Below are 16,254 nucleotides of genomic sequence, written 5' to 3' on the forward strand. Positions count from 1 at the left end.
CGATGCTCTTCAGCTGTGCAGTTCATCTTCTCCCTCTCGAATATCCGATGAAAACGGTCACCTTTTTCCCGATTGTTATTTCCATTATTTTTTAACGTGAATTTTGAACACATGCTCCATTTCCAGCTCCGATCACGCGTTAATAATACTACTCAACTCGTTCGGCCCGCTATAACCGATCAGTGGAAATAAATGAAACGGACGTACGTTTGGCCGCGGTGATTCTGACAATCACAGGTTCAACTTTTTCCACGAGTCGGTTACGTTGGCAATGCAAAATCAGACCGCAGCGCCACCGCCGGTCGGTTGCGGACCAAGCTCAGTCTCTGTAAACGTAACATAACCCATGAACGTCGAATTTGGTACTTTTGTGTTAGATTCGACGATCATGTGTTGTATTATATTTCGTACTATCAAATTTTGTGTTCTTAGGTTAGATTCGACGGCCATGGGTTATATTATTTTTCTTACTTTCAAATTTTGTAGTTTTAGGTTAGAATCGACGGTCATGGGTTATATTATATTTCGGACTATCAAACTTCGTGTTTGTAGATCAAATTCAACGATCATAGGTTACGTTATGTTTCTTATCGTCAAATGTCATATTTTTAGGTTAGATTCAACGATTATTGATTATATTATGTTTCGGACTGTCAAATTCGACCGTCATGGGTTACATTGTATTTCGTACTGTCAAACTTCGTGTTTGTAGATCAAATTCAACGATCATAGGTTACGTTATGTTTTTTATCGTCAAATCTCATATTTTCAGGTCAGATTCGACGGTTATGGATTATGTTATGTTCACAAAGATTGAGCTAGTTCCTCGACCGGCCGGCGGTGGCGCTGCGGTCTGATTCTGCATTGCCAACCTAACCGACTCCTCGAAAAAATGATTCTTCTCAGAATCGTTGTAGCCAAGTATACCGACAAGTTTACCGACCTTTACATGGATAAAAGTTTCTCAATTATTCATTCGTGGTGCAATTTTCGTCGTTACTCACCGATGACAGTCGTCAAGATCATCAGGCCCAAAACGACGGCCGTAAATATCGCCGCGAGATTACTGGCTGCATTCTCCGTCGACGTGGTCGAAGCGTTGCCGTCGGTGCTAAGATTGCTCTCCATGATCGTTGCTTTGCAGCATCCGGTCGAAGGTTGGATCACTCGCTTCCTTCTGCAATTGTCGCTATTTTCTTTCGGCCGTCATTGCGATTTTCTTCTTTCTTGTCCAATTCGCCCCTCTTATATTGTTCCGAAAATTTCGCCTTGACCTCGTCCTCTTTCTCGTAGTTTGATCGCGTTATCCCAGCACCAAATCGTCGAAATTGATGGTCTGCAGCAGGTCCCTCTGGTGCCGACAGGAACTGACAAACTGCCAACCTGCAACGTCATTTTTTAGTTTACAATATGAGTGAGACATGTGGCGTCCTTGCGTTGCCTTTGTAACAATGATAAAAACGGAAAGGAAGAAAAACGGAAAAGAGAAGAGAAGCTGCTACGATTCATAAAGGCTGCGATGCTGTTCAATTTCAGCAGGAATTAAAAGTAAATAGCAAGAAGGGAATCCAATATCAAGAGGTCGCTTCCAGAACGCAGAATTTTCTCGTTTAATAATGAAATTCGTTGATATTTTAATAAAAACGACTTTTTTGTTTCTGCAATGACTAAAAAACACGCAACTAAAAATTCTTTCTCAGGAAATTTAGATTATGGTATTACGAGAAAAATATCAAATCTACTCGATGTTTCGTAAAAACTGTTAAATCGGTCACGTAACCTCGAAACACCTCGTGTATTGTCGTCATAAAATTGAGGAGCACGTGACTGGAATATATTTATTTGTGCAGAGGTCCTGTGAATATATGCGGTATAAACAGACAAACCCCCGAACGAAATTAATATTTGACACAAGAAAACGCTGACACTACGAGATCCGACAGACGATAAGAGACTTTTAATGATACCGCAAATTCAAAACACCGTCAGCTGGTTATTATAACGAGAATTATCCGCATGCAATGGGAACCGATGGACGTATCAAGACTAATTACGTGTATGCAGGGAAGTTTGGAAAATACTGGTATACACATTTCATATTTTCGGACGTAAATCACGCACCATTTAAATATTTATTATGATTTTTCACCGATTAGGATTGAGTTCCAAATCCAACGAATTCGAATATGCTCATTTGACGTACAGATATTGACGATTTCGGAATGAAATATCGTCAAGTAGAAAATTATAGGCTCGTGTAAGAAACATTTTTCCTTGATTTCTCGATAGCATTTCACGCGATTCTAAATATTCTAAAAAACAACACATTGTGTCCCTATAAAATTGTTTTCCTATAGAATGTGCCGATCACCCTTATTTATTACACATACAATCCACATTCAGATAACAGCAAGAATAATTTTTATGTTTATTTTTTTCTTTTTCGATAAGGAAAGAGAAATTGATCGCTAATTCTATAGTACAAACAATACGATAAGTTCCGAGCTCCGTACGTTCGATTAGTAGTAAAACTGGGTAACTACGTGTATTTTCGATTCGACATTAAAATTATAAAAGTATACAGTTGCTCTGATTTTAAAAATGAAAATAACGAAATCAAAGTTTCTGTTGCATGCATAATTTGACACTGGTTTTTAGAAGAAGAGAATTTTTTCTTTTCGTTCTCGTTTCCGGCTCGTTGAATCGTGTTTCCGCAATGAAATATCTTTCCGCGTACCCAGGCGAAACTGCAGCGATTCCCGATAATACCTAGGCAAAACGGCAAGGCTGCGGAAAATCGTTGAACAAGAGCTGGCAGCTGGAGAAACGATAAATTTTTACGATCAACATTTTTTACCCGCACTGCAGCGAGTCGTGTATCAGACCTATACCAATCGCTACCACTTTTCATAAGGTTATACAACGTAGATATGTTATTTCTGATCGGGGGATAAAATACAGAATCACTGAATGCAAAGCAACGTCACGCAAATGATAGGCAGTAAATTCAGACCTGAAGTTTGCAGAAAAATCGAGTGAAAAATGGGAAAATTCTCCTGATGGTAAAAACAAATGAACGAACATATTTGTCAATGTACAGAATTGTTCATCGAATCAGCGTAAGGTGTGAAAGTGTTAAATGCCTTTCACTGTTAATGACTTAAGTTTATAATTGCATGAAAAATTCACTTCGATGCACAAGAATGGAAAAATAACTTTATGTCACTTTGTTTCTCGCATCAACTATAGTTTTAGTTTTAAACTAATGAAAGTAGTTATTTTTAATATTTACATATGTATATATTGCGATAACGAGTACTCAGTTATTGCACGAAATGAAAATCAGTAATAAAAAATGTTGTTTTCTGCCGATTAATAATATGGTATAATTTTCTCCACCGACCCGTAAACTTCCAGAACAGATGGATATAATTTGGAGAACAGCTGCGATTATCGAAAAATTAATTTCCGCTCTCGCGATATTTTCTTACCCGTAGTATATGATTGTGTGTGTGTGTGTCTGCTCCCGTTTCTCCTGACGCGTAATTAGGTAATGAGCAGCAGCTCTGTAGAATTTCCGGAGGCACGTTTTCACGACTGTAAAATATTTACGATCGTTTACTTGTGTTATCGCCATAATTTAAGAAATAGAATAATAAACTGAACTAATGAGTATCGAAGCGCGAGTGCGTAATATTGAACTAATTACACCATCGGGTCGTTAAAAATTGTACAACGAATAAATTTCAAGTTTCAAGTTAATCGGGGGACGAGTAAAAGAAATTCAAAAAAAGCACACGTAATGCTCTCTCTGTCTCTCTCTCTCTCTCTCTCTCTCTCTATCTTCCTCTCTCTCTTTCGGGCTTTTGAATAGCATTATGCGCCTGGATACGTGAGGTAAATATGAAAGTTTAAAAAGATGTATGAAGACGTGGTTATCATTCCTAGCTTTTCCTCGCTCCGCTCGGACGAGAAACGCCACAAGTAAGTTTCAACGTAAATTCTAATTCAACTTCTAAATTCTAGTTTCATCACATTCAAGTTAACCGTTCTCAAACACACGTATATCTGCGGACAATTTCTTTCGAGCTTAATTTTCCCCTCGGTATAATAATTCTTAATCTCGAAGTAATAAAAATTCTTCGTGATCCTGAGAATCCCCGATTATTAAGCTTTACAACTTAACTGTACCCTCTATATATCTAGCTTTACATCTGCGTTAAGGGGATTTGTCAGCCTTTTTTTGCTTGAACTTCAAATCAAATTTGAATAGCTGCTATTGTTACAGGGAAATTTACAAATAAGTAACGATTACACGGCGAAATATTTTGAATAAAAAATGACCCATAATTGTTCGATTGAACTAATTTTATTCGAAACGAAGTTTTTCAATACTGTCTACGCGGTGAGAGCGAAGCTGCTGCAACGATTTTCGTAAAATTGGACACACGCTTTATTCTGCAGCGTAATCTTAGCAAGAACTACAAACATTCATGTAACAATTAGACTCAGCGAGTTGTAAGAAAATAAATTCAATGCATTCTTAGTTTTTATTCTTACACAATATAAACGAGTCGTTAAAAATGTGTTCGAAAAATTAAGAAATCGTCCAATTGTTCGAAAGATTTTAGAGAATTGCACGACAAAGAGGAAATTTTTGAAATGTGACGTAACAAGAAAACTATGTACAAGTAAAAATTCATTTAGTCAACGTCCGTGAATAAACTAAGTAAATGATAGTAGGGACTGAGTAAATTTCGTTTGTTAATTTATTCCCTGAAAAAATGATCAAATAATTGTGGATAAGTATTTATTTCTTTTTTCAATACACAATTTCTGAATTCAAATTTACAATCAATTTTACCCTGATTCGGCACAGCTATTGGAGAAAGAAAACTCTTGCCTCAAACGAAAAAATCGAAAAATTTCATCAGATAAAACGAGAAAATTACCGCTGATGAGTTTTATATCTATAAATACTCAATTTTCGAATTAATCGCTGAAATTTTGATGAAAAAATTTCGACCATGAAAGCTCCGGCTCGCGTATAAGTACACAAGTATGTATAGTCAGTCAATATTTGAACTGACATCGAATAACGGGGGAAACATTGTTTAACATTAGTCGAGCATCGCGCTGCAAGAGTTTCAAATGGCTTGTTAATCAAGGGCGAGAATCTCCGTTATTCGAATTTCATTTTGTAGGTACAGACCGTTGTAACCAGCAGCAGCTCATCCGGCGAATCGGTGATTCGATATATAGAACCGCATTCTATAGCCAAATGAAACACTTGTTGGTTCTGGCAATCTGCCAACTCGTACAACCCCCGACCACCCTTGAAAATGCTCGGGAAATACTCAACGCGACATGACACACCAACAGCCTGCAGCACTGATCTGTCGGTATGATGATCGGTAATCTTTTGAAAACTACCTGAATTACCGACTCAGTAGTGGACATGTTCTTTTTTTTTTGTTTTCTCACTGTAATTTGTTCGACTTCTTTATTGAAAATCATTGTTTTCAGTCGAGGCCGGTTCACAACATGTGCTGTTTCGTGCAAGTGAACTGTATTCGTTAATCTATTATCAGCATAGAAATTCCTGTCGAGGCGAATAGAATAAAAACGTACCAAAGTGGAAATTTTTGCGTAATTGATAAAATGGTTTTTACGAAAATCCCCAGTAAGCCGAATAGAAAAATATGGGACCAGAACTGCATTACCGACCGTCGGCTGGTAAGGTAGGAATTGAAGAACTGACAGAGCTGAGATGGTCGGTAATGCAGTTGCAGTCTCGTACTCTTATATCCTATATACTATCGTCACAGAGCAAATTTTACCAAATAATACTTTTTGGAATTTGAGTTCATTGAACGCCGCTTCGTCCACAAAATTTTGGATACCGCGCCAAGGTGTGAGAAAAAAAAATGCAACAGGGTATTAAAACAGAAATATCTGCCGTTCAATCGTGTAGAGTATAAGGTATAATACCCATGGCCTTTGACCCGATTGTGATGCCCCTGAGGTTGCGTGCACGTCGCTTATCTGTTCGTTTTACTTCAATTACAGGCTGTACAGGAGCCGAGCTTACAACTATTATTCAGAGGCATATTGCACGGTAATTACCAGTTACCACTTTGTTTTGTCAGGTTGTACACACAACGGAGAAGTACACCAGCTCACGTCCCGGCAGTGAAGCGTGGCACCAACAGCGCGTATAAACGTTATGGTAATGAAGATATGCTGCTGTGATTATGGTACAACAATCTTTGTTTGTGCGAGGATATGTCGGTGGGTATAAGGCAGGTATTTGAAAGCACAGCGAAACATTCCGGAGGCCGGAAGTGTCGTACGTCACTCATAGTCAGGAAGCTAGGCTAAGGTGGTATGATAAATGCACCACTGGGTAATCACTCCAGTTGTTTTCTGAAGGTCGGGTTGATTTTAGCTGGTAGTTTTTAGGTGTACCGAACACTGTGTTGGACGATTGAGCAGATAGAAAAGGAATGGATTCGAATTGAAACACTTGGGAGAGAAAAAACTACAGGCAACGTATCGAGGATGACAATGAAATTTCGAAACTGTGAGACTCTGAGACGTACCACTTGAACAGATTTGGATTAGATTTTTTTGATTTGTTAAGATTTTATGGAAATTCGAAGGACTTCGAATGAATTAAATAGACCTGAAGAGACGTCTAAGTAAGATTTCACGGAACTTGAAATTATTCTAGTTGACTTTAAATCGATCGATGACACGGATCCAAAAGACAACCTACACACAACTTCAAAAGAATTTCAAGGACTTCTCTTCTTCGACTTCTCAAACTCGAGTGTGGTTAACCATTACGCAGGACATAATCTCATTGATTCTTAAATATCCGAATCACCACGCTACGTATAAATTTTCTGTCTCAATATATAAGATGGGGAGAACTCAATATGGAATACTTTTTACGATGGAGAAGTGGAAGTAATACAATACGAAAGTTATTTGAATTTACGGATGACGTTATTCTTCGAACACGAGGTGAGAATAAAAATACACCTAGGAAGAGAATATCAATTCTTTACTCGCGCTTTCTTTCCTGCAGCGATGAAAAGAAAGTTTTCTCCAAGTTTGAGGGTAACATAATATAGTAATAACGATGGTAGGAATAATAAAACCAAACTCACAGAAACCAAAATTTCGTACATTGAATTCACGCAACTTTTCCTAACTATTTTTTGGTCGTGATATAAGAGTCGACGATGCGATGATCCAAGTTTTAGTCGAAAGAAAAGTTTTTTCGTTGAATCACAGGCAACTTTGGACCATCGACACGGCTGCTTCTACATCGATGTGCAAAAATCTAGTCGGTCGTGACAACATTTTTCTTCTCGGTGTCAAGTCGCGGAACTTCTATAATAAACATATCAATCTTGTCCGACAAAATCGCCGGGGAGGTTTTTATTATCGAACCAGCTTGTGCACCACAAATATTAAATTTACCGAAAGAGAAGTTGAGACGTCAAAGAAATCTCTTTGCCTTTATATTTTCAAAAATTGAGTACGTTACTTCCGTACTTTCACGTAGCATCAAAAAAATATATTCGGAATTCTAAATATATGTTGATACAACAAGAGTTCAACATGATTCCAACGAATTGTAATTTTGCATTATTTAAAAAATAGCCAAGATTTTAACTCTTTGTGATAAAAATGACGTCATGAAAGCTCTATAAATGATAACGTTGAAACTTTAGCGTGGGTGGATTACGGTAACGCATTTTGCACGGTTTTAGCTTTCATGTATGGTATATTGATGTAGCTGAATAGATAGAGACACGGAGGTCTGCAGATTCATAACAAACTGCGGATATACACAAGTAAGTATAATGCATAATGCAATTGAGCTACCGCGAGCTTTCGCTTCCGGGTTAATAATGAATTTCAATATCCCCGGCAGCCTCTCAGCCGAGGGTTGAAGACCGAGTAAAGCGAGCTCAGCAACTGAGGTTATAATGTAATGATTCGACCGAAACCTTTACACTTCCATACTCTCTCCCGTTTTCTGCCTTACCTTTCCTCATTTTTGACAGTACTTTTCCTTGTATATTCCAAGATGTATACAGCGTGAATTTCTAACCACAGAATAGTCCATCGTCTGCTATAGTTTAACGCGCATGCGCTGCAACCCGAGAACAGTTCTTCGGCAGGGCCACCAACCATCTAAAATTTAGACATCAGTTCACCGCGATGTACATAACCTCAAAAATTTTTTACGGTTTTCGGTGTTAAACACAATTGCCAGCGTCTACTGTCAAAAAATTTGAGGTTACGTTCACGACGGTTGATTACCCTGTCATATAAGTGCTCTTGGATTGCAGCTTATGCGCATTAAGCTATAGCAGATTACGGACAATTCTGTCGTAAGAAATTCACACTGTATATACAGTGTTCGTACTTCGTGCTTTCGGAATTAAAATATTTCTCTGTCATGTGATACCAAAGGATAAGAAACATCGACTTGGAACACTGTTCGCGTCGAATCGGCAGCAATTTATTCACATTCGATGTATCGTGAAGTTGAAAACTGGTCACGTTTCAATTTCATTCAATCGGACGTCTACGAGAATTCGCAGCTCAGGAATCCAAGATCAGGAATGTTCTCGAAATTTTGCCGTACAACAAAACAACACTTTGCTTCCGAACGAAAGCTACAGAGCAGGACGTAAGCTGCCTTTGTGAAATTTTGTTGCTGAGGCGGGAGTTTTCTGTGAAAGTCACCGCTCAATTCCAATAAATAGGCAACATTTTGAATACGTAGCAACACAAATCGTAACCTAGGCTGCTGAAACATTGTAGTCGAGCGTTGAGTTTCATAGAAAGCTCACGACGCAACGTAACCTAAGCGGAAGTTTAGAAACACGTTACCATCAGTTATTATAATCTCCGTAATTATCAGAGGCGCTGTTGTATCCCAGGGGCAATATTATATTACTAAAGTTAAAAAATTTCTACAGTGAAAGCCTGCAGTCCCCCACTCAAACATACACATACACACACACACACCCAGATGCTGGCGTATTACGTTCGGTTAACGACTGTGACGTCAGGTTACTCGCTAATTAACCAAAGTTACACTATATGCGAAACTCAGGCGACGATTCATTAATGAAATAAACTATTTAATGATTGAACCTCTTTCCTACAATTATAGCGAGCGACGACTGTACGTATGTCTTATACATATGTAATATAGCCTGATCCTGAATTCTGGTTTAACAATTATTCATGCGACACCAACTCAGACCCTGACCCGGTTTTCCTGGGACAAATTAAATTATGTACTTCGGGTGTTCAGTTTCGGCAAAGATTTCGTTCTCGTTTCAAGTTCCGAGATCCCGCACAGCGTGGGAGTGGCTGACTGAACATGGCGCCGAGATCAGCGATCAGCTGATCGTTTTCGCTTAATTGAGAGAATTCAAAGGCATTGAACTATGCTCCGTGCGTTATGTTAACTTGAGTGAATACGGAGTAAAATCAAGTACGAAAAACACTTTCATAAACACGTACGAACAAAAATTGTCGCAGTATATTTGCTGCTGGCTTGTATCTAACCTTAATAAAAGAATCATCCACGTGTTATGCTTATGGCACTTGGTTTGGATGTAGAGGTTAGTTTTGCACGTCGAAATGTAAAGTTTGAGACTCTGCAGCCTCCGTTTATCCAACTTATCCTATTTTATCTGTACCGAGGTTGTCACTTTTCAATGCGCCACCTGGTGGAAGAAAATGAAACTGATGCAACCAGGCTGACAGCTCACAGCTGACCGTCGACCGTATTTTTTCGCGTGTGGATCGTAGAACATGTATATTGTTGATTATGTTTCAATAATTTATGCGTCATGAGTAATTTAAAATCCCAAGAATTACGATTTTCCACCATTAAAATTAAAAGCTCAGGTTATGTCGTGATAAAATGTCGCCGACAAGCAGTCTCTGACGTCACGAGGACATTTTCCAATAAGAACGTGGAAAGCTGGTTAGACAAGCGTGTGGAACGTATTAATCGAAGGTGTTTAATTCACCTGAACTGGTTGTGATAAAATTTATAGTGAACCCCGAGGGGGAAGCTGGGTATGGATCTTTCGGAAGGTGCAGGGTATAACATGAAGCTGGGGGACTAGTCGACGAGCCATTCATCACACCCCCGAAGATATATGCCTAAGATATAGCTCGGATTAAGCCGCGGGCACAGGCGGACGTGGTTATAAAACTTTCACCCTCGGGTAACAATATCGGCTGTATAAAATAAGGATCCTTCAGAATCTCGAGTTGCTGCATTTTCTACCTCTCTCTTTCTCTCTCTTTCTCCTCTTTCTTTCCAGCCCTGTTTGCCGATATTCAAATTTATTATACTCAAAAGATCCGGTTTGTACGTGATTCGATTCGCTCTGCAAACTGCTTAATGTCCATGGGCCATTCCCTGTCGAAATCTCCCCCCCCCCCCCCCTTCACCTCCATTTGCCCAACTCTTAAACGCACTTGCGTTTTTTGTTCACAACTTTTTCTTACCCGCCGTTATTTATTTATCAATTACCTGAAGATTCACGACTGTTTCAATGTTTTTATAGTTATTATCATTACGAAATTTTCATATATAAAATATTGTCAGCCTTTCCAAAAATTTAAATTGATTTTATTTCATTATCTAAAACTGTTTTGAGTAATATCTCATCCATTTGGTAAATTTGGTATCAATCATTTCGATTATTTGTTTTGTTATACTGATGAGTAAAACAAAATAACATTTACTGAGATGGAACAATTTTTTTACGGATTTCTATCGCACATGTCATTAAAGTCAAAACACCTTCGGTGCAATGAAGTTTCTTGAAACTTTGAAGCACGACAGGGTTTATGATCAAACTTGTGTTTCTATTAACTTGTAGCTAAATCCGGTATTTTATTTATTGCTTTATCAATTTTCCGAGCTCCACTTATAGTTAATAACGGTTATTGCCCAGAAAACTGGAATCAAAGATCACTTCACTTTCCAAAGTTTGAAGCAAAAATTGAAAAATACAATTTATTGAATTTGTCGATATAGCTTGAAAGTCCAATGTTCATTTCGATAAAGTCAGTTGAATATCTTCTTCGAAATTTCACACGGCCAATGTAACAAAGAAACCAGTATCGTAATAAAATATTGGTAAAAGTTAACCGCACGAACTCGAATGGAATGAAAAAAAAAATAACCATAAATTGGATTTAAAAACTGTTGGAAAAATCTCCGGAAATATTATTTGCGTCACAAATAAAACAACTATCGAAATGATTCTGAGCAAATTCGAATAACACCAGCTGATCATTAGACGAGAAAAAAAAGTCTGCCAAGTATCACAAAACGAAGTAAATTGTTATTTGAACAGTGAGTCGGTAATGTCAACAATCAAAAATGGTATCTGCTGAAATAAAATTACAAATAGACGGAGGCGAATTGATTTTTTTTAGATTTATGTAAAGTTCATTCAAAGAAAAACGTAGATTTTGCGATGACGTCTAACTGCAGTTGATTTTACCCTCGTTTTTGGAGAAGATATGTTAGCTTTGTGTCTCAAAATACACGCAATTCTTTCTCGCCTGAATCATTACATCAGAAACACGTGCGAGTTCATAACTGTTCATACCTCTGTACAAATTGAATCGCAGAAAGCGTAATAAAGACGGGATAAGAATTCTTGTTATTGCTATACTAATTACGTAACATGTAATTAAAACAACCCCCAGTTCAACCCCTCTTTCTGTTCTACGTTTTACAAAGTCTTGTGCAACCGTTCCTTTGCAGGCACAATTACGCCTGATTACAACTGTGAAGTAACTTTCAAAACGTGGTGCCGCACTCAAACCACGTATTATGCGATTCACAATGCAGACCCATAAACGTTGCAGATACAGAACTGTGCATGTTTAATCATTTAATACACTGAGGGCTGTAATTCAGTTGTGAAATTGAACGAGAACAATATATAATTAGAAATTCTCCTCGAGCTTTACGCGACATTAGAATTCAGCCTTGAAAAATTTATTCGAATACAACGAACAAATTTTTATGACAAATTCGACTTGCAAGAAATTTTTATACTTGTGTGTTCGGTAACAAACTTGCTTTGTTTCATAAATTTGAATCTCTTTGAATCGATTGCAGGTACTTTTATTCTGAGGCAGTATTTAAAAATTTTTGTTTATGGTTCTATTACAAAGTTCTGAACTATTTTTCATTTTTTTTCCATAACCGAAAAATATTGTAGTTCTGGGTACAAAATGAAAATCAGTTTTGTAACTTTAAGCATAAATTTATTCTACGTTTTTATTCTTTTCACTTATGGTCACTGGCTCTATATTTTCTCGTAGCTATTGTCATAATTTCATGTTGGAGCTACAATATATCGATCGACGTTGATGACTTGCGTAGCTGAAAAAACTTAGTCAACTAATCAAACAGTTTTAATGTTGCAATAACCAGAAGAAATAGCAGTGACAGCCATCGTCATCCTAGATAGTTACTATTGTTCCAAAATTATTCTGATTATGAAACATGAAATTTTTATCAGTAATGACACGAAAAAATTTCGCAATAAAAAAAATAGTAGTCACAATGAACGAAACTCGGTCCTGGAAACGAAATTTCAGGGTTAAACATACATCCGACCAAAAATTATTTTCACTGTACAACTGAAAACTTTAGTTGATTTCATAGTTCGCAAACAACAAAATGATTTAGTAATATCTAAGAAATGGTTTAGCACCAAGCACCAATCCTGTCAATTCTGTTACAATTGCTAATGGGATCTACGCAGTGAAATTATTTTTGTAAAATAGAAATTGAACGTTTAATCGTTGTAACTGAAAAAATTACCGTTCGATTTTAACTTAAGCTACACGAATCAGGTGTCACATCAAACAACGACAAAGAAATATGCCATTGTAAAATCCCTGGCTGATTCAATGGCATCAAACCGCCAATGATTTAGTTCTACCGATTTTGGTAACAGATCTCGTCTTACTTCTCTTGCGAGAAAGAATTTTTAACGCGTCGCAGAAATTATTTTGCCACTTTAACAAAAAATATTGTAGATTTGCAATGTAACATATCATTTGATAGCGGTAATCGATTTCCAGCTCTCATGGTTTCGGAAATTTTACTAATCTTTAATCCACCGTATAGATTTAGTGAACTGTATGAAGCTATTTACTTTAATCTGCCAGAGGGTATTGAACATTTTCATAATACCACGAAGAAAGTTTTATTTTAACCAATTGAATAAATTAAAATCGATGTTTCGTATTTATAAGTATATTTTATTCGATCAATATTTTTTTCCAATTTTGAATCAATTATTTCATTAACTACAGAATGGTATATTTCTTTCTATCGCCTAACTATACACTGGGGCATAATTGTATCTCGCGCGTTCGACGACGATGATCATTGTTATAAACGAGGAAATTGTTTTTTCGTTTCCTTCGTTTTTCAATGTCAAAAGTTGACCTGGAGGAGTGAAAAAAACATGAAAATTGGCATAATTCGGGAAGATTTGAAATCACCATAAGGTACAAACGTACTCCAGTGTACTCATCAAGAAAATATTGCGTGCCCGCGAGAAAATTTTTTACAAACGGTGTCTACGAATAGATTTTTGTAAAAAAGCAAAAAGTTTTCTCCGCGCGTGGTGAGGATGTAAGACCGACATATTGATTCCGGCATCGGTAATATATCGGCTTGGGCAATTTGCTATGGCGATGGCGATGGCAGCGGCCGCCATTGGCGCTAATTTAATTCAAATTCATGACACATGGTAACCCGGAAAAGCCGCATCCCACAGTTCGCGGCTTGGAGGTAACGACGGACCTGCTATAACCTTAAAACCACCGTCGACGAAGAGAACCGCAACCCTGCACGGCATATATTCAACGTCCATCCATCTCGCCCTTAAATTGAAAGCCTCATGGAAAGGCAATGCTCTACAACCCTCCTGAAATTATCATAAGGATGTGGCTGATGAACCATAAGAACGCGAAACGGGTAGAAAAAGAGTGGAAAGAATGGGAAGCGAGGTAAAGGGATAAGGAATCAAGGGTGAAACAGGATTTTTTTTGTTTCCATCTACACGGATTTAGTTATAAATATACATATATTAGGGAGATCCATACTTAGAGTCTTAGAGACGAATTCCTTTCACCCAACCTCCGAAATCGACTTCAAATAATTCTAAAACGATTGCTCGATTTTTTCAAACTTTTACCTCAACTCTAAGATAGTCCGCTTTGTGATCGAAGTTTTTTATGAAAATAACGCGAGAGAAAACTATTTTCTCAGCGTATATTTTATTGTACGAGTAATAATGTTCCGAAAAATTTGTAACTTCGAAGTTTTAGTGCTGTTATCTGAAAAAAAATACACATTATCGTTTCAGGCAATCTCGACTAATTGTGCTTTCTCTAAATGAAAAAAAAACAGTCAGATTTCAAAGGTGTGCAATTCGTCGAGATTGCCTGAAACGATGATGTATATTTTTTTTTTTTTTTTCAGTTAGTAACACTAATGTCCAATAAAACCTCGCGGTTACAGATTTTTTGAAACATTATTACTCTTGCAATAAAATATATACTGCGAAAAAAGTATTTCTCATGTTATAAGGCACTTCGATCACAAAGCAGACTATTTTTAACGCGAGGTAAAAATCTGAAAAAATTAGGCAATTGTTTTTGAATTACTTGGAGTTGATTTGGGGGGGGGGGGGGGGGGGGGGTGAGGCAGTAAAAATTCGTCACCACCCTAAATAAGGACCATCCTAACGTATATTCACAAATGACGAATTATTGTTTGAAATTTTAAACTACCTCGATTTATTCCAAACATATTCTCATCGATCTTCGGTTACGAAAAATTGACATTGGATAGGGGAAAAAGGATGAAATGGAGACTCGAATTTCAGCAGGATTATATAACATTCTTTTCCTTGAAAAATCAAGGTGCGTTTCAAACGTGTTCAATTGAGGGTAATTTTCATAGTTAAAACAAAAAACAAATCTTAGAAATTTTGATATCGATGCGCGCTTGCTTCCTAAAGCTCATCAATTATGTAATTTACGAAAAAAAAAAAAAAAAACCGCAGAAGATAGACAATTTCAAAGTACATAAATGTGACGCAGTTTTTTTCCTGACTCGATCCTGCTAATCAGTTTTACTTTTGTATCGTACGCAGTAACACTTGAGGAGTAAAAATGAACGGGTGAATATTCCCTTGCGAAGGAAAACCCTCGAAGCCCACAACTTGGGGGTGAATTCGTACCCTCAACTCGCTCAGATAACGCCATACTCCGATATGAAAAAAGTTGATGGTGCGAATTCACCCCTCAGTCAAAGGCTTTGAAGATATTTTCGCGATTTGAATTCTCTTTGCCAAATTCTGAAGCAACGTACTTTACTCCGAACAGTAAGCAGAGCATATAGACTCGAGAATAGAATTATTTTATTTTCAAATTATTAGCGGATATAACAATTCGCGTTTTCACCCTTCTTACCCATAACATCGAATAATGACGTATAGTTGGTATAAAGAGTCGAATGATGAAAACGAAAATAACAAGGAACAAGCGGTAAATTTTTAAGGTATATAAAACATAGATAATTCAAATTATCCGAGAGCAAGGGAAATTAGAGAATGTTTCCCCTTCGCATAAATCTAATATCTCGCAGTTTCTTTATGCAAATTTTCAAGGAAAGGCATTCGTTTTGAAATATGCGCAAACCCATTCTGCACACAAATGCGCGCATAGAGTATTTTTTTCCGTTCATAGTCGTTATTTCACTTTCAATTTTTTTTTTTTTTTTTACTTTTTTCCTTTCTCTTTTTTCGTTTTTCTCCAAGCAATAGATGGTGACCGTTATTTCGAGTAAATGGCGTAAAAGAAAACAGTCGTAACTGCGTTACAGGATAATGTGAAATAAAACAACCCGCGTTATGATTGATTAAGATTCTCTGCGAAAGATTCCGCACGAACTCTGGTTATAAACAAGATTTATCCACCGCAGTTTCTTTCCCTACGCAATTTTACCGGCGATGCATAAGATCCCTTGTGTAATCATTGCAGAACATATAATTTAACCATTTCTCTTCCCTTCTCCTACTCCTTTCTTACTTCATTTTTTTCTTTCTTTCTTTAACCTTCCATTTTTCTCAACGTTGAAAAATACACTGTTCT

General features: G+C 37.2%; 1 protein-coding gene across 2 annotated transcripts in view; it reads right to left on the bottom strand.

Moving 5' to 3' along the window:
• LOC107227174 (5-hydroxytryptamine receptor-like) overlaps positions 1-16,254 on the bottom strand; it is a 54,796-nt gene that overhangs the window by 36,362 nt on the left and 2,180 nt on the right. For both annotated transcript variants that reach the window (XM_046730160.1, XM_046730161.1), the window contains exon 4: positions 1,005-1,383. In XM_046730160.1, coding sequence (XP_046586116.1) covers positions 1,005-1,128 — 124 coding nt within the window. In that variant the 5' untranslated portion in view covers positions 1,129-1,383. The remainder of the gene's footprint in view (positions 1-1,004; positions 1,384-16,254) is intronic.

Source organism: Neodiprion lecontei, chromosome 2 (genome assembly GCF_021901455.1).
Source record: "Neodiprion lecontei isolate iyNeoLeco1 chromosome 2, iyNeoLeco1.1, whole genome shotgun sequence".
NCBI lineage: Eukaryota > Metazoa > Arthropoda > Insecta > Hymenoptera > Diprionidae > Neodiprion > Neodiprion lecontei.